Source organism: Magnolia sinica, chromosome 5 (genome assembly GCF_029962835.1).
Source record: "Magnolia sinica isolate HGM2019 chromosome 5, MsV1, whole genome shotgun sequence".
NCBI lineage: Eukaryota > Viridiplantae > Streptophyta > Magnoliopsida > Magnoliales > Magnoliaceae > Magnolia > Magnolia sinica.
The window spans coordinates 24,284,828-24,312,202 of record NC_080577.1 but is presented as its reverse complement, the minus strand read 5'-3'; the positions used below and the strand labels follow the sequence as shown (position 1 = coordinate 24,312,202).

General features: G+C 38.4%; 1 protein-coding gene across 11 annotated transcripts in view; it reads right to left on the bottom strand.

Moving 5' to 3' along the window:
• Window positions 1-20,378, bottom strand: part of LOC131245788 (probable inactive histone-lysine N-methyltransferase SUVR2) — a 49,283-nt gene extending 28,905 nt beyond the window's left edge. For 7 of the 11 annotated variants that reach the window (XR_009170988.1, XM_058245488.1, XM_058245486.1 and 4 more), the window contains exons 1-6: window positions 19,712-20,017; window positions 10,695-10,956; window positions 10,570-10,608; window positions 9,908-10,481; window positions 7,950-9,211; window positions 7,558-7,823 (exon numbers count right to left, since the gene is read on the bottom strand). Coding sequence is in view for 9 of the 11 variants with exons in the window: in XM_058245488.1 (XP_058101471.1) it covers window positions 7,558-7,823; window positions 7,950-9,211; window positions 9,908-10,481; window positions 10,570-10,608; window positions 10,695-10,865 (2,312 nt within the window). In the remaining 2 variants the exon portion in view is untranslated. Of the gene's footprint in view, window positions 1-7,557; window positions 7,824-7,949; window positions 9,212-9,907; window positions 10,482-10,569; window positions 10,609-10,694; window positions 10,957-19,711; window positions 20,135-20,256 lie in introns of those variants that run through there. The other 4 variants (XR_009170989.1, XM_058245483.1, XM_058245490.1 and 1 more) reach the window with 4 other exon arrangements.
• Between the last annotated feature and the right edge of the window lie 6,997 nt (window positions 20,379-27,375).

Genomic DNA, 27,375 nt, shown 5'->3' with positions numbered 1-27,375 from the left:
CAAATTTCACACACACATACACACACACACACACACACACAAACACACATTTTTCAAAATTTCACTTCTAAGAGCGGCCATTTGAGTCCAATTTCAAAGTATTTAAGAGTCTTTGATTAATTAATCATCACATACACTCTAATTTCAAAAATTGAGTGTAGGTGGCCAGATTCGGGAGAAATTGGGAAATTTTCAAAATTTTCCCCAATTTCTCCCAAATTGCTTACAATCTTGCATTCCAAACATGAAATCAAACATGTATGAAGCCTGATCTACTGATTTGTTAAATTCTTGTCAAATTTAGGGAAAAAAATATTTTTAATTAAAAATTTTGAAAAAAAAAACTGAAATTTTTTTTTTTCTCGAAATTTCACTTTTAACAACAGCCAATTGAGTCCAATTTCAAAGTATTTAGGAGTCTTTAATGAATTGATCATTGCATACACTCTAATTACAAGATTTGAGTGTAGGTGACTCGATTTGGAGGAAATTGGGAAATTTTCAAAATTTCTCCAATTTCTCCCAAATTGCTTGTAATCTTGCACTCTAAACATGAAACCAAACATGTATGAGGCCTAATCCACTGATTTATTATGCTTTTTTCAATTTTTGGAAAAAAAAATTATTTAAAACAATTATTAAGATATAAGTTTTTTGAAATTTATTTTGGATGTAGTTCCTTGCCTTTGCTAACACAATATTCTTTTGCGGCTAAAACATGTCAGGAGGAAGACAGAGATAGCTTGATATTGGATGGAGATACGGCTGGCCTATTCCCAGTAATTGATTTAAGAGTATATGTGATAACTGTTAAATATTGCATGATTATCCTCAATTACGCATTATTGTGCATAAGAATGTAAGAAGTCTGAGATAACCCGAGTCGTTCGCGAAGTTCAAAGCCCCAAAAGAGATGAAAATAAGAAGATTGAAGTGATGAAGAAGTGAGTTCTGAAGATCAAGAAGAATTGAGTACTTTGCAAGAAGGAGATCGTCGATAAAGTGTTTTCAATTGAAAGAGAAAATAGAGAAAATTTGATCAATCAATGAGAAGCTTCAATCAATCGAGAGACCTTTGATTAATGTCAATTGGAAGTCGATCAATCAAGAAAATTCGGGAAATTGGAATTACTTGTTGGACATTTTTGAGCACTTTCAATTCGATCGAATGAGAGGTTTTGATCGATTGAAGAACCATCGATTGGTTTCGATTGATCGAATGTATCAATCGAAGGTGCGTCCAAAAGTGCGTAACTACGAGATTTGTTTAATTCGGTGGAAGCAAGTCTATTCAAAGAGCCTCTTAAACACGATTAGGGCATAAGCTAACACAAAGAGAGAAAGCGTGGGAGGAGTGTCTTCATCAACCTTCGACGTCGTTCTTCTTCTTCATCGTTTGGTTTTAGTTTGTTTTTATGTTTTTTCTTTCTTTGAGATTAGTTTAAATAGTGATGGTTGAGTAATCTCTTAGCTAAAAGGCTAAGAGGTGAACCTTTGGATGAATTCTTATTGTTAATTCATTTTAATTTAATTTTCATGGTTTGATTGATGAATTCTAGTTGATGTGATTGAAATTTCAAGTATTGGTGAAAGTTTTGATCTATAAAATCCCTTGATCTATTGTTAACTCCGGGTACAATAAATGCTTGTAATTCCTTGCCATCAATTACTTAGTTCTTCATGAAGTAGATCGATCAATTGAGTTTCTACCTTATTTGGATGTTATAATTCGATTTAATTGTTTTATCTTCCAATTGGAACAAATACTTATTCGAATCCAATTGAATTATCATGTTGAATTGATGAATTAGCATTAAGGATTGATTAAAAGTGGATCCCTGGAACCTTGGTTTTTGTTTATTATTGTTTTCTACACAACTTCAAATTCACCCTAACAGGAAAAACCCAGATTTCTAATTGCTTTCTAGCAATGTTTTTTCCTAGTCCCTGTGGATTGATCTCGGACCTACCGAGTACTTTACTACTTCGCTACTAGCACTTGGGTGTGCAATCTCAGGATTGTAGCAATATGTAATTTATGTGACCACGTGTTGAAGAGTGGAGAGGGGCTTGAAAGAGCATTTAGCAGAAGAGTATCACAACGTTGTGGACTGTCCTAAGTGCCCACAAGATGTGAGAGCAGATATGAGGGTTTTGTTGAAAAAAAAATGCGAAGATAGGAGATAATTGAGATGTGCTGAAGAGGGAGATTAGGGAGGAAATGGGGTGGCCACCATATGTAGGTGAGGATGTGGTGGATCTCGATGACAAGGATGATCCTGAATACATACGTGCAGTTCAAGAGTCCATATGGAATCAGGGGGAAAGGGATTAGAAGAGGTGATGGGAAGAGAGTAGGCCTAGATTTGATGGGTCTACCCATGAGCATGGTGGGGGGAGTAGGGCAGGGCTAAGTTCTGGGGGTGGTGTAGGGGAGGGTATTAGGCATGGATTATTATGGGGTATGGGCTATAGTAGCAGCATGAGAGTGTTGGATCTACCTTCAGATCCGAGGATATATAGAGAGGCGACGGGGGTGGACACAAAAGAAACTAAATGACGTATTTAGTAGAGGGGATGTGAGGAAGAGAGGGGAAGTTTATAACTAGGTTTTTTAATATTATATATATATATATAGGGAAAAGGTACTGTGCGCTCGACCTCACGATTAGCTCCATGAGGTCGAGCTGTGTGGGCCCCACCGTGATGCGTGTCGACCATCAACACCGTGCATTTGATGGGTACCCTCTAAATTATGGGATATCCCAAAAATCAGCCGTATACAGAACTCAGGTGGGCCATACCATCTAAAATCATGTGAAACACCGTTAAAACATATAAAAGCAGTTGGTGGGGCCCACCTGAGTTTTGAATGCTGTTGAAACTTGGTCTGAATGCTCATGCAAGTGGGACACACATAATGGATGGGCTGGATTTGCAAACCACATCTCTGTGGGCCCAAAACACTGATTATGAATGTTTTAATGGTGAACGGCCCCTCCCCACTTCTGTATGTGGTGTGGCCCACACAAGTCACGGATTGACTTGATTTTTGAGACCTAGGCCCACGATGGAATGGTGCATCTAACTGATGGGTTAGATGTTCGAAACGCATCACGGTGGGGCCCACACAGCTCGACCTCATGGGACAGACTCGTGAGGTCGAGCGCATAGTACCTTTTCCTATATATATATATGATCAGTGTTTTAAATAGAGATAGCATGATGCGTAGCGATCAGCCCTCTATAGTGTGAAGCGTAAATACGTAGCATGTAGCGTAAGCTACATGATACTTCTATTTTTTAATTTAAAAATAGGACAAATATAATAAACTGGAAAAAAGGAATAAAAAATAAAAATGCCTAGAAGATTATTCATTTTATCAATTATAAGAATGTTCAAACGATTTATTGGTTATCATTTATCAAAAGTCAATCCATGTATATAAGCCAAATCAAATAATTATCACATCAACAACTTTCTAAGCAAACCACTCTAATTAATAATGTCTAATTGAAACCACAAGTCACAATTATGAAAAAGAAATAAAAATCTCATAGGTTAAAAGTATCAAGTACAATATAAGTGTCACATTCCTCAACATTAGATACACTACGTAGCGCTACAGCCACACTACGCTATGTAGTGTATGCTACGAGCACCATTTGAAAGTCTATGATCAAATCCCCATGAATGCCGCAGCAAATATGCATTTCAAAAATATGATTAGTGAAGTGCAGTGTAGGTGTGAGGGTGTGTTACAGCCCACATCCTGTGAGATCATGGGGAAATATTTGGATGATGAGTATGCAGAAATGAAGACTTCTATGGATTCATATAGGCAGTCATGGGAGATACGACTGCACCATCATGTGTGATGGTTGGACCGAACCGACACGGATGTTGGTCATAAATTTTATGATCTACCGCAGGAGACAAGCGGTATTCCAAAAGTCCATAAATGCCAGTAATAAGATTAAAAATGCATATTACATTTACAAATTAATGCATAATGTCATGCAAGATATTAGGAAGAAGAATATTATGCAGTTTATTACAAACAATGAGAGTGCATTTGTTAAGGCGGGGAATGATAGAATGAACAAGTATTATATGTACTAAACCCCTTATAAAGCCCATTGCATCGATCTCATAATAGGCCGTCAATGAACGTTGTTATTACTGACGCATAGTTCATCATGACCTTTACTAACAACCACACATGGTTATTATCCGGGATGCGCGAGAGGGGTGGTGGGGATATAGTGTGCCTCAGGGTAACGCGATTCGTCATAAATTATATAGCCTTAAATAGTCTCCTCAGACACAAGCGAGGGCTACGAGAGCCTTTCAGCTCTCAGGAATACACAAATTGGAATAAGAGTGGGAACAGAGTAGCTCGTAGAATCGAAGAGCTTGTGTTGAGCAACGCGTTCTGAGAGCGCATGCATAATGTAGTGGCTATTCTGGAGCTCATTTATGTTGTATTGAAGATGTTCGACAACCAGATAGATCCATCAATGGAGTCGTTGTATGCATCAATACAGCTAATGAAAGATATTATCTAGACTAAAGCTCCTAAGGCATATAAACGGGTGCATGCAATAATTGACGACTGTTGGGAAATGACACTTTCTCACCCACTTCATCAGGCTGGCAAGTAGTTATATGATTTATTTTTTCATCTATATGCTTCAATACTTGACCAGTTCTTCACATATCATGCATTCCTATTTTATTGTGCCGATGCGTAAATATTTGAATCATGTTGGGTTTCAACGTACTTTGTGAATCTCAAATACCACTACAGTCGAAGACTCTACGAAAACAATTCATTGAAAAGCGTACATGGGGTGTACGATAAGTTATTTCTACATTGTCTGGGGAAAGGCACCTTTGATAATGAGTCAGGGGATTTTTATTTCGTGTCGATCCAACTGTTCGATCTTGTCAATCAGGCCATCGGGCCACCAAATCTTCCATATCTGGGCCCCTTGGACTCTGATCTTGCTTCCTTTATGTTTTTTGTTATTTTTAGGATTTACTTGATGGTTGAGATTGATAACAAGTGTTTTAATTTTTTCATTTTGGATGATGGGTCATTTTAGGATTTACTTGATGGTTGAGATTGATAACAAGTGTTTTAATTTTTTCATTTTGGATGATGGGTCATTTCACTCAAGTGAGTGTCATAGTTGTAATTATCCCAAATTTTTAATTCCAAATCTTTAATTATAAAAGCACAGGGGGGTGGAGGTCCAACCGTAGTAGTGTTATTGAGAAGAAAGAAAAAAGAGAAGCACTCTTGTGTGAAGGAATTTTCTTCCTTGTGTTTTAGGGTTTATGAGAAACCCCCCTTCCAATTGAATTATGGAAGGGTAAAAGCTTGTTTGGTGGTGGATTCCCCAAGATACATCATTCATCTTTCTCTTCTTCAAAAGGTATTCTTCCTTTTCTCTTGTCTTCCTCTTTTCCCTTCCATTACAACAACCTTCTAAACCCATCAAAACCCCACTCAATCCTCCCTCTCTTTCTTCCCCTTTATATACCATGTGTGGACTCGCACGTGCGTCCGTACGGGCAGCCATGTGTGGGCCCCCGTTTGGGGTTTTCCCCTCTTTGATTTCCCTAAAAAACTCCCTAAACCATAGATCCTTTGAATCCCTAAAAATCTCCATCCATGAATATAAAACCCTAATGAAAATCTAATTTTTTTTCGTGAAACTTTCCTCAAACCATAATTTTGCTTACATCATTGTCTATCTACGTGGTTGTTGCACTACCCATGCTAGATTAGAAGTCCATAATTCCAAGTGGGCCACTCTTGAATTATTTTATATTTTTGTGCACCGAGTATGTGATAACCTAGAACCTTTGTGTTATAAATCTGAATTTCTGAATTTATTATGAGGTTATATTTGATCTTAAATGTTGATCATTGAAACTAATGTGTAAATTGATCTCTCATCTTGCATCCTAGGATAGTTTCCCTCATCCTACATCACTATGGTTCTCGTCCAAATGAACCACGGCCTCGACTTGTCATTACAAAGCATACACGCATAAGAAGCTACTGAAGAAGGAGAGCCGGTGGCTAACAAAATTAGAGGAGCAGTTATTAGCAATATCCATGAGGGACAAGCACAATTGTGGGAGTATCAGAGGCTCTAGATATGAATCACGGATGAGGGAGGGGAGCTTGAGTCCCTGGCCACAGCATGGACATGGATCATAGACACATGAGAGTGGCTCATGTTTTGTGCCGCAATATGAGTATGGATGTGGACCTAGTGGATATGCAACGAGCGACTCCAATAGTTACGGTACATCGTTTTTCGACTACGGTCAAGAGTTCACTTCTATATATGGGCGGCAATATGGATACCTAGGAGCTCAATCTATGCCCATCCCAGACCCATGTCAGCCACAGACTATGATGATTACGTAGTACCCATGGATATGTATATTGGTTCAGTTTAGAGAGAGTTGAGTACCAGCATTATGTCAAGCAGTATCTTAACCGGTACCATTTTGGTATGACATGGGGCACAATATTGTCAATTTATTAAGCAACAATACTATTCCCAGCCTTGTGAAGATGGAGAAGATGATTATGAGCCATCACAGCTCTCTGTTGGTTTGGGCCACAGCCAGTCACATCATTCACAAGTATATTTCTCAATTTCTATTTCTTTTGCCTTTAAATGAATTGGTTGTGTTTTCATACATGTCTTCTTACATTCATAAATGTTATGAATTCAATTTCAATATATTTGCATTAGTTTAGTCAAATAATGCATAGCCTATTAGCTTAGAACCCTATACAAAGGAAACCTATTATGTGCACTTTTTTTAGATGTAATGATTTAAAAGTGTGCATTAAAGTCTTTTTTAACAATCCCTGAAGTTTCATTAAAAAATTCAACCAATTTCCCAATGTTTCCCCATGTTTCCCAAAAAGTGTGATATATTACTGGATACAAATGATACATCCAGTGCAATAACTGAAACGTATTTGTATCCCAAGAGTGCGATATGTAACACGATACAGATACAGCGAACATTGGTGGGAATCCCATTACACATAATGTGCATATTGAACCCTCTTTATTGTGCACCGAGAGTTGGTGAACACTTATATAAAGATTCTCAACAAACATTTCAAATGCGCATTTGAATTTAAATCCCTCCCCCTCTCCCTGTTTCAAATACATGCATGCGTGCATATGAGACTCAACAAATCACAAGAAATAAATGTCCTTCGAACAATAAAATGGCAGAAATAAAATTAACCGCAACGTACTTCAACGTGACAACTACAAAAGCTAAAAATCACCATTTTGCTGCTCATGGCAGCATGTTGCTATCAATTACTATAAAATAATCAATGTAATATCTAATAAGCTTTTTCCACAACAAGGATTCTCCTCGTTGATTCATGAACTGAAGGACAATACACGCCAAAAAAAGAACACATGCATGAAAGAGGAAGCTATTAAATAATTACATAATGACACAGGAAACAAAACACTGCAAAACTAGTTAGGTGAAATTACCTATGATTAATGAATCTTGCCACATTTCCATAGAAAGTTGCATCTAAACAAAGGGCATCTTCATCTTTCAGGACCCCTTCTGATCCCCAGTCAGCATCTAATAACACCGGATAAGTATGTTTTTCATTACCGGTGATTTGCATAGTTCGATCGTATAGCTCCATATTGGTTAGTACTTCTCCAACATATTCACATACAAAAGTGCCTCTTGGCAATTCATCCAGGGTTCGAAGACCCCACCCTTTTCCTTCGGATGTTAAAAACACCTGTAACATGTAAGATGCTGAGAACTTTGCAAGCCACAGAAAGAAGACTGAAGCAGAACCTTATATTCATTGTTTCAAACATATGACTGAATATTTACTAGGATTCAGAACAAGGGAAAGCCTGACCTGCAAATTGCATGTTATGCCTCGCTGCACTACTCGATTTCCACATTGTTTGTTGCATCCACATTTACTCCAGCATTCTTTGATAAATTTCTTCACTAAATGGCCCTTGCATGGGTCAGGCTGGACCTCATTCTTTGACCTTTCTAGGGGACATTCTTTGCAGTAAAAGAAATGGTGCTTTTGTGGGTCCCGAATCATAAACATACATTCATCCAAAAATTCTTTCTTTACACGGCCATCAAGCGTATAGGCATACTCACCCCCAGTTTCACGTGCACATGCACAAGGTATGGAGGATGACAAACAATCTCCAAAACAGTCTGAACAGCAATTCTCATCCCCAATTCGTGCAAGTGAGAAATTAAGATATGCATTTTGATAAACTATGTTTTGTGGTATGTAGTAAAAGGAAGGTGGATAAATCTCACTACTAACTTCATTTAGCGATGAAATTCTGACACTTTCTTCACCTTTAGATATATCATTGATATCATGGAGTGGCCTTACATCATCAATGGACAACCGGCACGATGGAACAATATCTAAACTATAAGAATTTGCTTTTTTGGGTTCAGAACCTTTCAGTTCCTTCTTCTTATGCCTGTCACTATTAGAACTCACAGAAACTTTCTCATTGGGTTGGGTACAGAGGAAAAGACCATCCATGCCATTCAGAGTTGGAGTCTTTGGGACTTGGGGTACAACCACCCCAGAAGAGTGACAGAAGTCAGCTGAACCGTTTGATGAGCTTGCTGGCAAGTCGAAATTGCTTCTAATGGGATTTTTCAGATTCGATTTTCTCAATAAATCAAGGGCAGGGTTTATATTTACATCTCTTTCCATTTCACCATCATTAGAATCAGTACCTAGTTCTACAAAGCACTGGCATAATTCCTTCATCAGCTTCACGACTGAAAAGGTGGGTTCAACAAATTTATATGATTTGAGACAGTGATCCTCCACCATCTTTAGAACTGCATCTAGATTTGGTATATGGAAATTTGAGCGATCAAGTGCAGAGTCACAGGTCAGAGAAAGTTTCACCTCTCCAGAGGTTGACGATGCAATCTCAATATTTTCAGACGTCTCTTGAATGCTTCCAGGATCAGGACTTGTTCTATTCTTACATGTCACTTCTGGTACATCTTTTTTCCCATCCACCCTATTCACATGTCGTGATGCCAAGGTTTCCACGGAATCCGTTCTCTCAGTAGAATCACTCTCAATTGAAGAACCTACTTTATTTACTGCATCCGGACAAGCTAAACAAGACAGAGGTAGTCGATTAGTATTGTATCAACTAAATTAATTAATCAACCAAAGGCTACAAAACCAAATGGAAGGGGAATAAATTTCAAATTTACACCACTATACCAATCATTTTGTTTTAGGTCTTAGGTAAAGAGCGTTTTGGAATTCCTAGTCACCGTCCAAAAAAGCAACAAAAAAATAAATTTGGAACAGCTTAGCGTCTCTTTTGCTGAAAACTAAAATCCCCATCTTATGGGTAATCGAAGTTATATCATTCTATTCAACAGCCTTCTTTCGAGTATTAAGGATTTTCACGTGCCATTTGTCATTGAATGACTGACATTAAGTTGCGGCACACAAATTCTGGTTGGTGAGCAAATAGAATCCACAATAGAAATTATAGCGATGCATTTGCTTTCTTTTAAGGCCTTTCTCATTTTCAATGTGCTGTGTAATGACTGGAGCAAAGATACACTGCCCAAGTAGCGGTTGAGGAAGTAATAAAACCCAAAATATAACGTGAATTTTTTGCTCTCAGCTCAGGTATGCTTGGCTTTCCAATAAGCTTCCAGCTGGCAGCGAGCCAGTATCTGCTGAAAAACATGGGACCAACACCTAAGTGGCCTACATAGAACTGTTTAGACTTATATGGCACTTGCGGTCTAAGTATGGAAATGGCGAGAACACATCAGGAGAAATACAAGTACCTTTTTTCCTAGCAGACGCCAAGGTGGGAGGATGGATAACAGCGATAGGAGCCTCAAACTGTGGACTGTTGCTGGTAAATGGCTCACTTCTGTGCTTAATTAAAGTATTGCAGTGATGATGACTGGGCACATCCTTTGGCAAAATATCAGTGACTGGTTCAATCTTTGGCTCTTTAAAGCAGTTATTGTTAGACATTCTCTCTGACACTAATCTTTTCTCTCTAGGAGCAATTTGGGGCAAGACAGGCTCAGTCCTTTTCTCACTAAGATGTGTCTGAGGTGAAACAGGCTCCAGCCTTTTCTCTATATCATGAGCCTGAGTTGAAGTAGGCTCCATTCTTCTCTCTCCAACGAATGTCTGCGCCTGAGGTGGAACTGGGTCTGTGTTTTCCCGTCCAAGAGAAGTTTCAGGCGAGATGGTCTCATCTAACTTTCTCCTTTTCGACGAAGATTCACCTCCGGAGTTAAACCGAGAATGTGAAGGCTGATCATCTTCTTGTCGCAATCGTGGCCTTGTCATTGGAGTTTCAGAAGCACCATTTATTCTAGCTTCTTCATTCTGGTCTTCCACACTCTGGGAGGTCAAAGGGTAGCATCCATTAGCAAAAATATGGAAGGAATGGAACTATGATGTAGCAAATACAAAGAATGCAGTTACATACATCAAAATTCTCAACTTTCTTCTTCCTTGCTTCTTCTTCCTGATAATAAGGAGAGAATATAAAGAAATATGTGAAAATGAGAAAAGAAAACCAGCTAACAGAGTTCAAAGTAATCAAGCATGTACCTGAAAGTCAAATATAGCATCTGCAAGAACTCGATAATGTTCTTCTTCAATAAGTTCCCAGTTGTTATCATAAACTTTCAGGAGGTTCTTCAGCACAGGTTTCACTCTTTGTGGAGGAATACCTATGGCCTTCATTGCCTGCATGGCCAGCACAACTCTTGGAGGGACCATCACTGAATCAAGTTATAGAAACTTCCACAAAACATGTATTGGCTCTGCTTGTGTTTTCCTTCCAATACAGTCCCACTCACCAGACCGATACCTACATTTTCTCAAACCAGTAAGAGAACAAGAACATTAATTTCCCACAGAAGCATTCACCAAACATGTACTTAAATGACAGAAAAAACAAAATGCATTAGCCCAAAGCAGAAAATAAGTGAGACCATGATATGAAGCCAGATATGAGCGAAAGAGTCACTTAGAAATGAAATAAATATTCTTTCTTTTAAGAGCGTTTATCACTCACAAATGCAATAAATTTCTACAGTTATTATCATAACAGTTCACATACTTACACATGGATGCAACTAAAACATTTTAACTTCAAAGGGGGAAATCCCCATATGTATCCTCTAGCGATAAAAACTAACCAGTCAAAAATTGTTAGTGAATAAGAAAAAACAAAAAGGAAAGAGGTACTTTATAAAAGCAGAAAAAATCCACAAGAACTATGAATAAAAAACATGTAATTTCAAGCTGAAGAAATCGATGCTTTGAATGTAGAAGGGAAATAGAACGTAACAGGTCTGGCAAGAATTGCAGCAAGCAGTTCAACAAATTACAAGTTGTGGATTATGTTAGTCATTATCCAGGTACAACAATGGTATTGTATGAGCAAATCACACATGTGCCATTTACAATTAAGACTGAATTGTCAGGAAAAGACAGGTTTGGCCACAGCTGACATAGCAACCCAACAAAACAAAACTTCCAATGGAGCATGAACTTTAGACAACATGCATTTCCTATACAAATGGCCAAATTTTCTAACTATATTTGAAGTTAGGGCTGTAAGCCTACAACATGCAACTGCTACAATTTGTTTTTCACCCACCATATACATGGCATGCAAGCATGCCAATCCAGTCAGTCCAAGCCATCAGCTCTGTTAAGGATGGTGCATGTCCTGAAAGTCACACTGGTAGGACGATCTCAACCTTCTGATTTCACGTCTCTTGAAGTTGAACCATACCTGTGAGTGGGAGTTCAATTTGCACTCTCCCTACATGCAGTGTTCCAAATATCAGTTATGTATTGATAATATCGGCGACATTATCAGTATTGCTGGGCCAGAGGTATTGAAACCGCCGGAAATGTAAAATTTTCCAAATATACTTAGGGGTCGTTTGGCACCATGGATTTGAGGGGATTTCAAATCCCCTAGTATGTTTGGCACATAAAGTAACTAGGGGTTTCAAATCCCCTCAAAGAGCGGGTTTGAAATCCAAGATGAAAGCTTGGATTACATCTAAAATCCTTCCAAGAGTTGCATTTGTAATATGTGTGTCACTAGGCTATTAATATATTGGACACATGGCCCCACTGATGATATCCCAAAACAACCAGATTATCAATTGCATCACTATAATTACTTTAATACGATGATTTGCGCCATCCAAACATTGTCCATGTAAATCAACAGTTAAAAATCGTTGGTTAGTCTCTCGGATGTGATCTTGTGCTTGTGGCCCATCCGAGACTTGGAATTTCATCATTTTCGGGCAAAGTATATATTTCAACGGGCTTATTACAACCATTATGTCAAACATTACATACATTGATTAGAGATATTAAAGTTGATTTAGTAATTAAATTCAAACCCCTATAAATACACTATACATAGATACTTTTGGATTACAGAGGATTCTAAATCCAGGATACCAAACACAGCAAGAGGATTTCAAATCCAAGGGGTTCCAAATCCACGCTCCCAAACAGGCCCTTAGCGATATTATCTATACTAGTGAGACTTTGAGAAGAATCCCTTATGAAAGTTTCTTGGTGGTGGCAATACCATCAATATACTCCCGATACCAGCTATAATATCCCTAGTAAGAGAGAAAGATCTGTAACTAGGTGAAAATTGACAGAAAATAGGAAATTTTCTAAAAACCCAAAACATGTCCATTTTTTTGGGATTTTTTTAAAAAGTTATTCCTCATGTGATTTCAACCACTCTTGGTTGTTATTAAATCAAAGTTTCAATTTGGGAAAATATTTTGACTCAAAATGAAGACAGATTGAAACACAAAGGTAACGAAAAATACATAAAAATTTCTTCTCCTTTTTTTCAAATTTTAGCATGAATTGCAATGGAAATCCATGTATATGCATGATTCTCATGAGTTGACATGGATTTGTGGTGGAAAGTTAACATTTTAGTGAAAAATGGGGGAAATTGAGGAAACTCTACTTTTTTCATTTTCGTATTAGAAATATGTGTTCTTCACTGTTAATTAATGTGGAAATTTTATATACTAATGAGTGTTGGCCAATCTATTAATTGGCTACAAATCTTTTTATATTTAGTTTATACTAATTTTTTCGACAACACATGGTTAGGACCCTAAAAAATGGAAATTTATTGCGTATAGTTTCTTTTACAATATTTTGATTCTTGCAGTGTCTTTTAACATCTCCTAAAGTTTCACTAAAAAAATTCCACCTTTTTCCCAACATTTCCCCACTGTTTTCCTCAGCGATATTTTTTCGAGTATAGGTGATACTAATACATGTTTTCGCATCCCCGACAGTGTTGTCATGTGTGACCGCATATGCGCATATCACATGTGATCATGGCGCATAAGAGATCGCATGTGGCATATGTGAAAATATGCAATGTATGTGATCGCATACAACATATACGATCGCATATTGACCATGGCACATTAAAAAAATTTATTTTATATTTTGCAAAAAAAAAAAAATACAACTTTTTGCCTATAAAAAGGCTTCCAAACCTCCTACATTTGCAACATTCTCACCCCAAAACTCTCCTACTCTTTTCTTCTCTTATATTTCTTAATTCCAAGTGGTCTCTCTCTCTCTCTCTCTCTCTCTCTCTCTCTCTCTCTCTCTCTCAAATTTCATACTTCCAAGTGGTCTTAATCTCTCTCTCTCTATCTCTCCTACATTCCCTCTCTCGGAAGTTGGAAGATCAAGATTCAAGTTTCAAGGAAGATAACTTGTTGATTTTCTACAATAATAAATAAATAGCTTGTTAATTTTGTTGTTACTTCTTACTTATTAACTATATTGTTGAATGTTCATGATTTGATGTTTAATTGATTTTATTTAAATCAAATGTATTTTAAATATGTAAAATTAATTATCTATTAACTTAGGAAAGTTCCCCTTAGTTTCTTTTCTTTTTTTATGAAAATTTCCCTATTTTCCGATTTTTGAAATTTTTCGGAAAAAAATATATATGTGATCGCATATGCGCATAGGCATATGCGATTTGACAACATTGATCCCCGATCATTGATACATGTAATGATAACGATATTATGAATATTGACTACATGTGCCCATGTACTATGTGTGCAAAATCTATAAATCATTCGTATGATTGGCCACATCGTGTTCACAACTTGAAAAACGAGGCAGCTTCGTCACTAGGTGAGCAAAACATGTACCACAAATGTGCATTGTTGGTCAATTCTTTTAATTGTTCCCTTTTCATATAGGAGTCAAAGAGAATCTTGATTCAGTAGATAACCATTTTCTTAAAGATCAAACCATAAAATTTCTTTGCAAATGCAATTGAAAGTAACAATAAAAGATCAGGGATTGATATCTAACTGCCTACTAGTTGACATGGTGCTATGTCATTGATAATAATACTCCGCTCTCTTCTACCGTAGGCAACAAATCCTAAGAGGGAACACATGCTATAACTGAAGAATTTTTTAAATTTTTATTTAACCATCTTAACTCTACATAAAGGAGTTTTTACATTTTTTATAATCTTTATTAAAACAAAAGAGACCCTAATATAACCCTACTCATATATTACTTTTGATCCTAACCATATATTTCAATAAAACATTAAAAATGACCAAAATATCCTTTGATCCGGCCACCACTATACATCATCATCATCGTCTAAGCGTTTGGATTCATTTGGGTGATTGTAAAACCTTTAGTTGCAAACACTTTACACCTTTAAAGAGTTTCATAAGTAATCCTTTTACATTCTATCATGTTTGGCTTATAAGTGGTTGAACTGTTTACAGGTAAACGGTTTATTGTGTTTGGCCAACTTGTAAAGTATTTATGATGTAGAAAGTGGGTAATCACACCAAACAGAGGTTGGAGCATCAAGTCCCGCCAAAATCTTCAAATAATATAAGAAGAGCTTGATTTTGTTGAGGCCCTATGAGAGCATCAACAAACAAACATGATCAATGAATTGGATATCTTGCAGCCATCACAACTGGCACCACGCACAATTCGGAAGGTTTTTAATGGTGGGCATCCCATCCCAATTGTTCCCTGACGTGTGCCCCACCTGATGAATCAAACCTTAATTATAGGAGATCATCAAGAAACGCACATGATAGACAAATTGGATGAATTCTATACATCACAGCGGGCTCCACAAATAGTGGGTATGTGTCAACCATCGCACTCTGCTGCATATAATATCTTTGCAGGTGTATACCTTTACATGTGACTTGAAACATGGGAGGTTCCCCTGTTTTTTAAAAATAAAAATAAAAATTAATAATAAATAAAAAAATTTAAAAAAACAAAAAAACAAAAACGAAAACAAAAACAAAAAACAAAAAACAAAAAACAAAAAACAAAAACAAAAACAAAAAAAATAAAATAAAATAAATGCTCACTTGTAAAGTGTTTAGTGTTTACTACTCGGAAACTCTTTACGCACAAATATTCTCATCCAAAAACTACTTTTGAACCCTTCACCTGTAAACCCTTTATAACTAAAGGATTTTATAAGCATCCAAAACAAACCGTTATCTCAACTAATTGGGGTTGGCTCACGAATCTTGTTCTTCCATGCCACTCTATTAAGGGCCATAAGTTCAGTTAAACTATAGGTTATCAAATCTCTTTTTACTACCTCCACCCATGTCCTTTTGGGCTTTCCCTTGCCCTTTTAGAGCCTTCAACCTAACTCCTTTCTAATCGGCCCAGTTCTTAGTCTCTGTTGCACATGATCAAAGCATCTTAAGTCTACTTTCCCTCATCTTACCAAAAATCAACAAGCTTGCAAACTTGACTTATTTAATATAATTCGGAAATTATTTGATACCAGAAAAGTGGCCCACCAATAAGTGACCAGAATACAATGGGAAACAGTTAAACAACTTATAACTCTAACAACTAACAAAATGACTCTGGTTTGTTCCAGAATGCACATTACGATCTTCCATCTGTAAGACCCGAGGCCGATTCTTACATTAAACCAAGCATTAAGTAGACCACAAAAGCAGGCCCACTGATTTAGTACCACATATAATAAGGATGAGTCTCCATGTTGTGAGTCCACCACGTTGCATACATGAAATTCATTCCGCCCATTAGTCGAGAACCACTATTTGAGGCATTAATACAAAAGATAACCTAATAAAAAATCACATGAGCCACATTAATAGGAACAATGTCAAAGTGCTCCAAAACCACCAAGTTCACATACCATGGTAAACTTAAGTATTTAAATAGGTCCATTATTTTTTTTAATCTTTTCTTCATTGTGATCGGGACTTGATTAACAGGTTTGATGAAAACAAGACCGCATGGTGACCCCACACACAAAACTATGACCAACAACCCATTCCCATTGTATCATATAGTACGGCCCATCTAAGTTATGAATCTAATTGAGTTTTGACCTTGGGACCTATCATAGAGAACATAACCTAATGAACATAGTGGATTTTACATTTATAACATGGTGGGCCCCAAACACAAACTTATGGCCAACATCTTATTCCCACCATTACACGTGGTGTGGCCCATCTGATTTCTGGATCTAATTGTCGCTTCAAGCTTGGCTTGGCTTTGTCCCAGCCCCCAGGATGATTGAACCGTATAGCTCTTTTCACGGAGCATAGCACCCTCTCTCTAAGCTTTTGACCTTATGGCCCGGCATGGATGATAGAACCTAATGAATAGAGTGGATTTTAAATTAACAACATAGTGGGGCCCATACGCTTGGGTGCTTTACCTATGTGGTAGAGTATTTCGATACAGCTAAAATTGCATACAACACTTGTTACAAACACCCATGCCCTTTGGGCCCACCTTGCCACCAATGTGAAATATTCTCCATCCATATAACCTCCACGCGAATGACAAGGTAAAAAACCTATGATGGGTCACTAATCTTTGAAGGTATAGAAGAAAGTAGGAAGGGTCGTTGGTCTCTAATGGAGGATGAAGGGATCGATAGTCACCAGAGGCATGGAAGAAGGGGGGGGGGGGGACTGCAATGCTCTCCTCGTCTGTACAAATTTTTCAAACATATAGGCGTTAGCTTATAATCTCATTACCTGTAATATAAAACATGGCACTTTATCAGGTTTCAAATTACAACTAAAAGTAGTAAAACTTTACAAGCTATGAGCAACCAATTAGATGCCTATAAAATCCCTAGTTGTAAAGGGTTTACCAATAAAAAGATTACAGGGGTAGTTTGAATGCCTATAAAGCCTTCACAACTTTTAGTTACAATTTAAAACCCAACAGTTCCATGTTTCAAATTACAAGTAATGGGATTATAGGCTAACGGCTATATGTTTGAAAAATCTACATAACGGAAGCATTGCAGGGAGGCCTCTCCACCATCTCCCCCAGTAATGTTTCAAATTACAAATAATGGGATAACAGGCTAACGGCTATACGTTTGAAAATTCTATATGATAGGAGCACTACAGGGAGGCCTCACCACCATCTCCCCGCAACTCTCTCTCTCTCTCTCTCTCTCTCTCTCTCTCTCTCTCTCTCATTCCCTACCTTTGACAACCAGACCTTATCCTGTTCCCTACTTCCAATTGATGACCAGCAACTCCACTTTTCTTTCCTGCCTCTAAAGACCAGTGACCCCTTCATCCTCTATTAGAGACCAACAACCTCTCCGTACTTTCTCTCCCTTCTTCCCTACCTTTAGAGACCTAGTTTTTTCCCCTGTCATTTACCTTGGGTTCCACGAACAGAGATGATTTCACATGTATGGCATGATGGGCCCAAAGGGGTTGGGTGCATGTAACAAGTGTTGTATTTGTATACAATTCCAGCTGCATCGGAATCCTCTATCACAGGCGTAAAACACCAAGTGTGCGGAGCCCACCATATTATCAATTTAAAATCCACTCTGTTCATCAGGTTCTACCCTCTGTGTTAGGCACTGTGGTTAATCTGAGCTATATCTACAAATTAGATGGGTCACATTGTGGAATAGAGGGAATAGGATGCCAGTCATAGGTTTGTGTGGAGCCCACTATGTTATAAATGTAAAATCTATTCAGTTCATTAGGTTCTATCTTCTCGAGCCCTAAGGTCAAAACTCAACTAGATCCACAAATTAGATAGGCCACACTACATGGAACAATGAGAATGGAAGTTTATCATAGTTTTTATGTGGGGCCACCATGTGGTGTTGCTTTCGTTAAACCCGATAATCAAGTTTAACTGACCCAAATGAAAAAAAAAAATAGATACAAAAATCAATGAGCCCGTTTAAAAACTCGAGCAAGCCATGTTATGTGAACTTATCAGTTTTGGAGCAATTTTACGTTGTTCCCATTAATGTGGCTCATGTGAGTTTTGAATCGGGTTCAACTTTTGTATAATGCTTCACATAGTGGTTTTCAACTAATGAACAGAGAGTGGACTTAACATACACAATGAGGTGGACCCACAACATAGTAACTCGTCCTTGTTACATGTGATAGTGAATCAATGATCCACTTTTATAGCCTACCCAATGCTTGGTTTAGCGCAAGGGTTGGCTCTAAGACTTATTGAGATAGGTTCAACCCAATGTTCCATATTAAATGAAACTCTTTCATGTCATTCAAAGATTTTATAAGGATTTACTACTCCAAGACCTGAATATTTCATTATATGTTGTAAACACCTTACAACTTGTCCAAATACAGACGAGTGTTTCACTGTAAACACTTTACAACTTGAAGCCAAACAAGATAAATTGAGTTTAGGGTGTAAGGTGTTTATAGCTTACAACTTTACAAGCACCCAAATGACCCCTAAATTCATGGGAAAAAAAAGGCCACTAAAAGAACGCTTTGGGAAAAAGAAAAATGAGGGAAAAAAAAAAAAGTCTTACCAAACCTGACACTCAACAACTTATTCATGCCATTGAAAACTCAAAAATGATGCCTATTTGGTTGCTTGTGAGTTGGTTTAGTGGGAAGTGACTTACTAGGGAGTCACTTGCAAGTGGTGTTTGGGGGAGGAAATTCACCGGTAAGTCACTCACAGGCAAAACTTCTAGGATCATGGGGTTGTGGGTGAGAAGTGACTTCCCTGAAAGCCGCTTAAATGCCCAACGGTCAGATTTTTTAAAAGAGGGGAAGAAGGAAAAATGCAACAATAATCCAACCACCCCCCACGGCAACCTCTCTCTCTCTCTCTCTCTCTCTCTCTCTCTCTCTCAGCAGTCGGTTGGGCAGTAGGGTTATGTTCTTTTTTTTCTGCATTTGAATCAGACCCCAATTCAGTGAGGCCATGACAGTGGGGCCCACCTTTGTATGTTTTGTATATCCACGCCGTTCATTAGTTTTGCTAACTTATTTTAGGGCTTGGGCCCAAACATGAAGCAGATCCAAATCTCAGGTAGGCCACACCACAGGAAACAGTGGTGACTAAACCTCCACCATTAAAAATTTCCTAGGGCCCACCGTAATGTTTATTTGCCATCAAACCTGTTAATAAAGGCACAAAGATCTGGGTGAAGCGAAAACACAAATGCTAGCTTGATCCAAAGTGATTTCGACTGAAAAACCTAAAAACCGCCTCCTAACCTTGAATCAGACGAGAACTGCCAAGCATTACGCTCCACGAACTGATTCCAAGCCGTTTGGAGCAGAAAACGCTATTTTGGAAGAGAGATTGAAGGAAAAAAAAACTCAGAACGAACAGAAAATCATCTTCGAGCCTCGAACCGAAGGAGATACGGCGATCATTCGCGATCGGACTCGTGAAACGAAGGGTGACATTGCAGAAAAATACGAAAAAAGAGAGAGAAATCTCTCTCTTTCTCCTCCTCTCTCATGCAGAAGCGAGAGAGAGAGAGAGAGATGCATAGTAGCAGAAGCGAGGGAAGTGAAAAATGAGACTGTTTTGAGCAATTTACTTTATCCTCGAGCCAAAAATACGCATCATACTCGGGTTTTAAGTCTGTGTAACTGTGGCGTCCTCAAGCATCAGGAGGTGAGTTCTGTCCTCTGTTCAATTATCGACGCTGCTGATCTGATGCAACCTACCATGAACGGTGGATGACGACTTCTAAAGGGAAACAAACTAAAAATCAGATTAATTAAACTTGTTTTTGAAGAAGCTATGCTACCTTGAATGTATAACCACGATTATCTTCTCCGCAGATAAAGAAAAGCTTATCAGAGATCTCTCAAGGCTTTGAATTTTCTAATGAGAGAGGAAGAATTTTTTAGGTTTAGGGTTTTGGAGAAGACACTTCCCAACTTAACCTGACACCTATATTTATAGGCCTATACCTAGGAAGTTCCCATTAGATTATGACTCTTTGTTCTCTTATGGCCCGTTTGGGAGCGTGGATTTGGAACCCGTGGATTCGGAACTCCTGTACATCAAATCCTTTTACTGTGTTTGGCACCCTGGATTCATAATCAACTTTAATCCAAAAGTAGCACTGTGCATAATTTTATATATATATATATATATATATATATATATATAAGAGTATGAATTTAATTACTAAATTAGCTTTAATATCTCTAGTGAACATATATAATATTTGACACAACAGTTGTAATAAGGCCGTTGCAATATATATTTTGCCCGAAAATAATAAAATTTCAAGTCTCGAATGGGCCACAAGCACGAAATTATGTTTGAGTGACTAATCAATTATTTTTAACCGTTGATTTATATGGATAGTGTTTGGACGGTGCTGATCATTTTAAAGTAATTATAGTGATGCAATCAATAATCTAATTATTTTGATATATTATTAGTGGGCCACATGTCCAATTGATTAATAGTCGAATGATACACATGTTACACACGCCATTCTTGGAAATATTTTACATGTAGTCCAAGCTTTTACCATGGATTTCAAATCTGATTTGAAACCCCGGTTACTTTATGGTGCTAAACAACCTGGGGATTTGAAACCCCCCCAAATCCATGGTGCCAAACAACCCCTCAGAACTTGTTTGGGAGTGTGGATTTGGAACCCCTGGATTCGAAACTCCCTATATTTGAAATACGCCTGCTATGTTTCACACACTGAATTCAAAACCAACTTTAATCCAAAAGTAGCTATGCATAATATATTTAAAGGGGTTTGAATTTAATTATTATATTAACTTTAATATGTCTAATTAGTGAACATATATAATGTCTGACACAATGGTTGTAATAAGCCCGCTGAAATATATATTTCAACCGAAAATGATGAAATTTCAAGTCTCAATGGGCCACAAGCACAAGATCATGTCCAAGTGACTAACCGATGATTTTTAGCCATTAATTTATATGAACAATGTTTGGACAGCGTTGATTATTGTATTAAACTAATTATAGTGATGCAATTGATAATCTAATTATTTTAGAAAATCATTAGTGGGCCATGTGTCCTGTAGATTAATAGTCTAATGACACACATGTTATACATGCAACTCTTAAAAATATTATACATGTAATCCAAGCTTTCACCATAGATCTCAAACCCCTAGATTTGAAACCTTCAATTACTTTATGGTGCCCAACAACCAGGGGATTTGAAATCCCCCTAAATCTATTATGCCAAATGACTCCTTATGTTTACCTAAAATGAGGTATACCAAATTGTTGTGGAAAAAAAGGTGTAACACTCCGAAAATCAACCCCGAGTACTTAAACTCCGATTATAAGTTTCCGAGTGTTAACTAAATAAAATGCACGCATGACCTCATTCTTATTCGCACTCATTTTACACACGAACAATTAGAGTAGCATAATTCAAATTAACGGATCCAAAGCGATGTAGAGATAACAAAAATTAATAAATATGGAGCTAACAATAAAGATTCAGTTAAAATATGGTGTCCACCCAATTGAGGATTATACAAGACATAATATATATATATTGTCATGCCCCAAACTCGGAAACCGGGCTCACAAAATTTTCGATCGCCGAATCTGGTGCCGACAGCCTCCGTAGTACCTCATTCTCGACTTCCAGCGCACATACGCCAGATTCCGATCCTGGGATCCTAAAAGGAGGATTTTTCGACATACATTTATCTCATAAGAAGCATAACCATAAATTTACCCAGATCACAAAAGCAACATCATCATCACATATCCACTAATATAAACAGTTGATCACAATGTTGAAAGGGAAATACATATATCGAAAATCAAAGCTTCAGAAGACCGTTGCACGCTCCAAGCTCAACGCTGCTGCAACCTAATGTCACCTGCACGCATTTATCTTGCATAAGCTTATAGAAAGCTTAGAGGGTAGTGTAAGTGTGTACACAAAGTAAGTGTCAAGTATTCAATTCAATGTCATAATCATACAATATTGAAAATACTGGCAATATCATGAATCATACGATATCCGAGTAAGCAAAAATACTGGCAAGTCCATGAGTCATACAATATTAGAGTACGCAATACAGATCAGCTATGCAAATGAGGAGTCATAAAGAGCCAAATATCAGATACCGAGGATGCAATACAATATACAATTCGTAATGAGTTCACAAATACCATGAGCCGTATTTAGGCCATATAAATGCAGAAACATAGTAACCCAAAATATCATATGCCACAGGTGTAATGCAATATGCGGTACGAATGGAATAATCATGTTGGAGTGTGAAGTCGGCATGATAGTACGTAGTATCGCAGGCTATGGGGTCCATTACAAGGGACTTCTATCCAAACCAATCTCATACCTGATTTGGATAGTCAGACTTAATGTGGTAAACTCCTGTTCACAGGTTAGTCGTGCACCCCAACCAATATCCTGGCCATTGAGAATATACACATATCAATTAGTTACGCACCACCAGCCCGAGTGGATAGTGAATGAATGAATGAATAAGTAAAATGCTGAGTATGCAACTCCTGCTTAATAAGTCCATATATCAGTACCGTACATCTCTGGGATCACCACTGGGGTCTAGTACAGTCTAAACCAGATTGTCACCCCATCGGCGTAACTAGGTGAGTGGAAGAGACCTCACTATCTACCTGGTCAGTAGTTAGTCAATACCTACCCGGCTCGTCGGTAATGGACCCATTTATGAGTTGGTCAAACTCAGAATAGTTTTGCCCACTACAAATCGGGCGGATAAGGCCACACCCTCTTCCAACCGACTACGATATGGTGGGAGACGTGGCCTACTGGTATTCGGCACTTGGGAGCTCATGTAATCCACTCGGTCTAGACATTGAAGCGTCTCCTGGCCACAGAGGTTTAAGGATTTTCACCTAAGGACATCTATGACGCCCATATGTTAGAACAGATTTCTGGTGTCCTATCTGACCATCCATGACATGCTTGTGGAGGCTACAGCCCTGATGTCACTGGGACGTACAATAATCACAATACACAATGCAAGATCCAGTCATGTATCAATCCTGCATATATCGTAGAATAACTCTACCTATCAAGGAGTCTCTTAACAACCTGCCCAATGACATATGTAATGGTTAACCACATCTCATAACAAACATGCAGATGATGCGTACGGGCATGTATCATGATGTTATGCTGTCACATACTCATAATCGGTATCGACAACTGGCATTGATAATCGGCCTTGACAATCGGCCTATACAGTTGGCCTCGATAATCGGAATCAGCGTCGATAATCGGCCTTGACAATCGGCCTAACAATGGCATAGGAGAAGGTCACAATGACACATTTAACCATCATTGCCCATGAATGTGGACATTTAACCAACATTGCTCCTAAGGAAGGGCTCGTTACTTAATTCCATTAATGCTCGGGTCGTTCGAACAGTACTCTGGCATGAAACCATCAGCCGGGTAATTTAACAAGAGCCATTCAAATAAGGACCTGTCACCTCATGTGTTTGCTGGTTACTACAGGGAAGCTTGTCACCCCAGCGTAGGTTGATAATACAAATAGTGTCCCATTTCACCATGCCCGGCTCCCAAGACTTGGTTGCTCACTGGTCACTATGGGGAGACTCGTCACCCCAGCGTAAGCCAACAACTTGGACACAATGTCTCATTCCACTATACCCGGCTCATGAGTCTTAGTAGAATCGTATCACTTATAGTTATCAATAAGCCTCTTGTTGAGGGTCAAATATTGCATATTAAACCCATGTTATTGCTTAGTTCTATGTATATGATAATGCTTAACATCTTATTTTAATCGTGTTTGTGTTACAAGGTGACTTTAGAGGCCTGTACTGAAAAAGGGTACTAAAAGCATGGATTTAACGCTCATAAATCACCAAAGCAAGGAACGGACTCCAGGGGACCGAGATTGAAGAATTTTGTAACACCCCGATTTTCGAAAACCCAAGTACTCGACCCGTCCTCGAAAACCAGGTGTTAATTAGTGGTCAAAATAGACAATTTATCAAAGTGTGATTTGTGGAAACAAACGTAGCATAGATATATCCCAACTCAAATGAATATTCAAGGCCACTCAGCTGGAGCCATATACAAAATTCCAAAAAGAAATTTAATTGTCCAAAAAGTAACCATGATAACTAAACTACTAGTTTAAGCCAAAGTAGGCAACCGCCTCCTATTGCAACTCCTCGTCGTAGTACTCCTCATCAGCGGTGGCAGGTTCCGGGTCCACCTCACGCTCTTCAACACAGTACCTGGCTTATCTGTACAGTTGAACATTAATGAATGAGTGACCAGCTCAGTGTGATCTTTCATCAAGATTACACACCGCCGCCCTATACAAGAAATAACACAAAACATACAAGCAATCCAAAACATAACAAATGCAGTCTTATTAGGTGCATGGATGCATGAATGCAGTCATCGCCCTGGGGATGCACATCCGTGTAGAAGTTGAGCTCGTCACCCATGCAATCATCGACCTAAGAAAAATATCTAGTCAGACAGAGGCTAGTCGTCAGCGAAGCATACTAAGAGCGACGTAACGACTACATATCGTACATCACATACATTAGCGATAGACGCTGGTCTCTACCATGTATGTATGATTAGTCAAACCATTATTAGTCCAATTACAATCAGTCATTTTAAGTAAGCTAAAGGTCACTATAGGGGCTTAACACCAGCGTAGGCCGACAGCTCGGGCATAGGTCCTATACCACTATCCCCGGCTCATGAGGCTACCACCTTAGGGTGTGTGTGGAACCCATCAACATATGGTCAATCAATTCCCAATGTTAGGGAGCTACCAGCGTATGCTGACTAGGAATGAAATATATAAATCATTAAATTCAACGATCAAAGTGAGACAGTATGTATGGATCAAAGCGAATAACCAACGGTGGGTAAAACATGGCATGGTTCACTCCAAAGTTAGGTAAATAGAATCACTCCATGTAACACCCCGGTTTCCAGGGGCCGTGTAGGAACTCGGCTCCCGAATTCCTAGGTGCCACGGGTGCCCTAATGGGCTTCAAATTTTAATTACATTTGGATGATGTCATAAATAATGGAGAGTTTAGGAAGGCATGAAGCATAAGCAAGTCATAAAGCAGTATCAAGTGCCACTAAATATAAAAATATCTAAACCACAAATCTTAAATCATCTAAATAGGGAACTAGTCCCACCCATACATGACCCAAAGTGACTAGAACCCTAGCCCATACCTCACGGTAGCCCGAACTCAAACTAAAATGATCCGTCGAAAGTTTAGAAGCAGGGAAGCTCCTCTTCCTTATTCATGCTCACCCCGCTCAGCTCGTCGAGCTCTACCTCACCTGCATCTAGTAAAGGATTTGGTTGGTGTTTTAAAACACCGTCCCAAAGTGGGAGTGAGCAGCCAACTCAGTGAATGCCATTAGCCATAAGTTACATCAAATAACAATTCCATGATGAATTTAATGAAAAGTATAAATTCATCAATCACTAACTAGTCTTTGCTAATGTGTATGCATAAGTTATGTATGATGCATGACCTTACCCACAATACTCCCTCAAGCGACTTCGTTTCACGGTCACGCATGACTAACACTCCCTCATTGCGACCTCAACTGCCGAGTCACCAAATCCTAGCTAATGTGATGTATGAATAATGTAAACCTAGTATTTAGTTAATTCTGTTCATCTAGCAAGTTGGAAAAATTAGTACACCTTGACGATATCAATGCCCTTATCCATTTGCGAGGCTAAGACCTCTCAATGTGTAAGGCCAAGACCCCGCGATCCTTGATCCCATCGGAGTCCCCACCCCCGATTGTAAGCACGCGGGGAGTGCTGGGAAGCAGGATTGTTCGCGATCACTACAGAGAGGCTCATGACCTCAGCGTAGGCCGACAGCTCGGACATAGTGTCTCATTCACCATGCCTGGCTCACGAGACTGTGGATCAGTTTCTAGTTGTTGTCAGTGGGCGACTGGTGTTTCACGTTTCAGACAGGTGTGACCAAACATGTTTAACAAGCATGGTTGGTCAGTCAATGGCCTAGACTGCTCAAATTCAGGTGAACATGTAACGCACGACATTGGGTGCAAGCAACCCACGTATTCCCACTACTGTCGCCCATTCGCATCCGCCCAAACTAGTCAGTCTAGTCACGGGACGGCTCAACCAATGGGACCACCCTCACAAATTATAGATACCTGACCACTCTAGAGAATGTGCTATGTTCAATAACACTTCTAAGCAGCTAAGAGTTCATCTTCAAGTTTAGATGGAATTAAACGTGCAATACATCAAGCATAAAATTTTAGGATATTAAGATGAATGCAACTACTCTTAACAACATAAATTAAACATGTGTGTGAGTGGTGTCGGATTCCCTAAGAGGTAAAAGATCACACATCATCCATAGTGCAGAGAAATACTATCATGAATTCAACAAGGAAGAATATGCAAATATCAGATGTAAGATGAACATGCAGCACAAATTCTATGCCCAACAGTTTGAAGATTAATCAAACATCAATACATATAGCACAAATTCCATGCCCAAACAACTTGAAGACTAATCAAACATCAATTTACCATCGCATGCATGTTGGGTAGATGTATTATATAAGTTCCTAACTAGGTTTTCTCTAAATTACAGATGTACATCAATCTAGCATCCATAATCATTAAATTTATCATAGAATAAGTACTTAGCCACTAAGGATAATGGTATGCACCTTATAACGTTTCGCCCAATTCACGGTGTTCGTATGGGTTGGGTGTCGGGGAAAGATCGTCGAGAACCTAAGTAAGCATGCAAGCTTATAAGAATTAGAAGGAATTAAACACAAGAACTAAACCTACAAACATAACTCAATACTTACATTCAA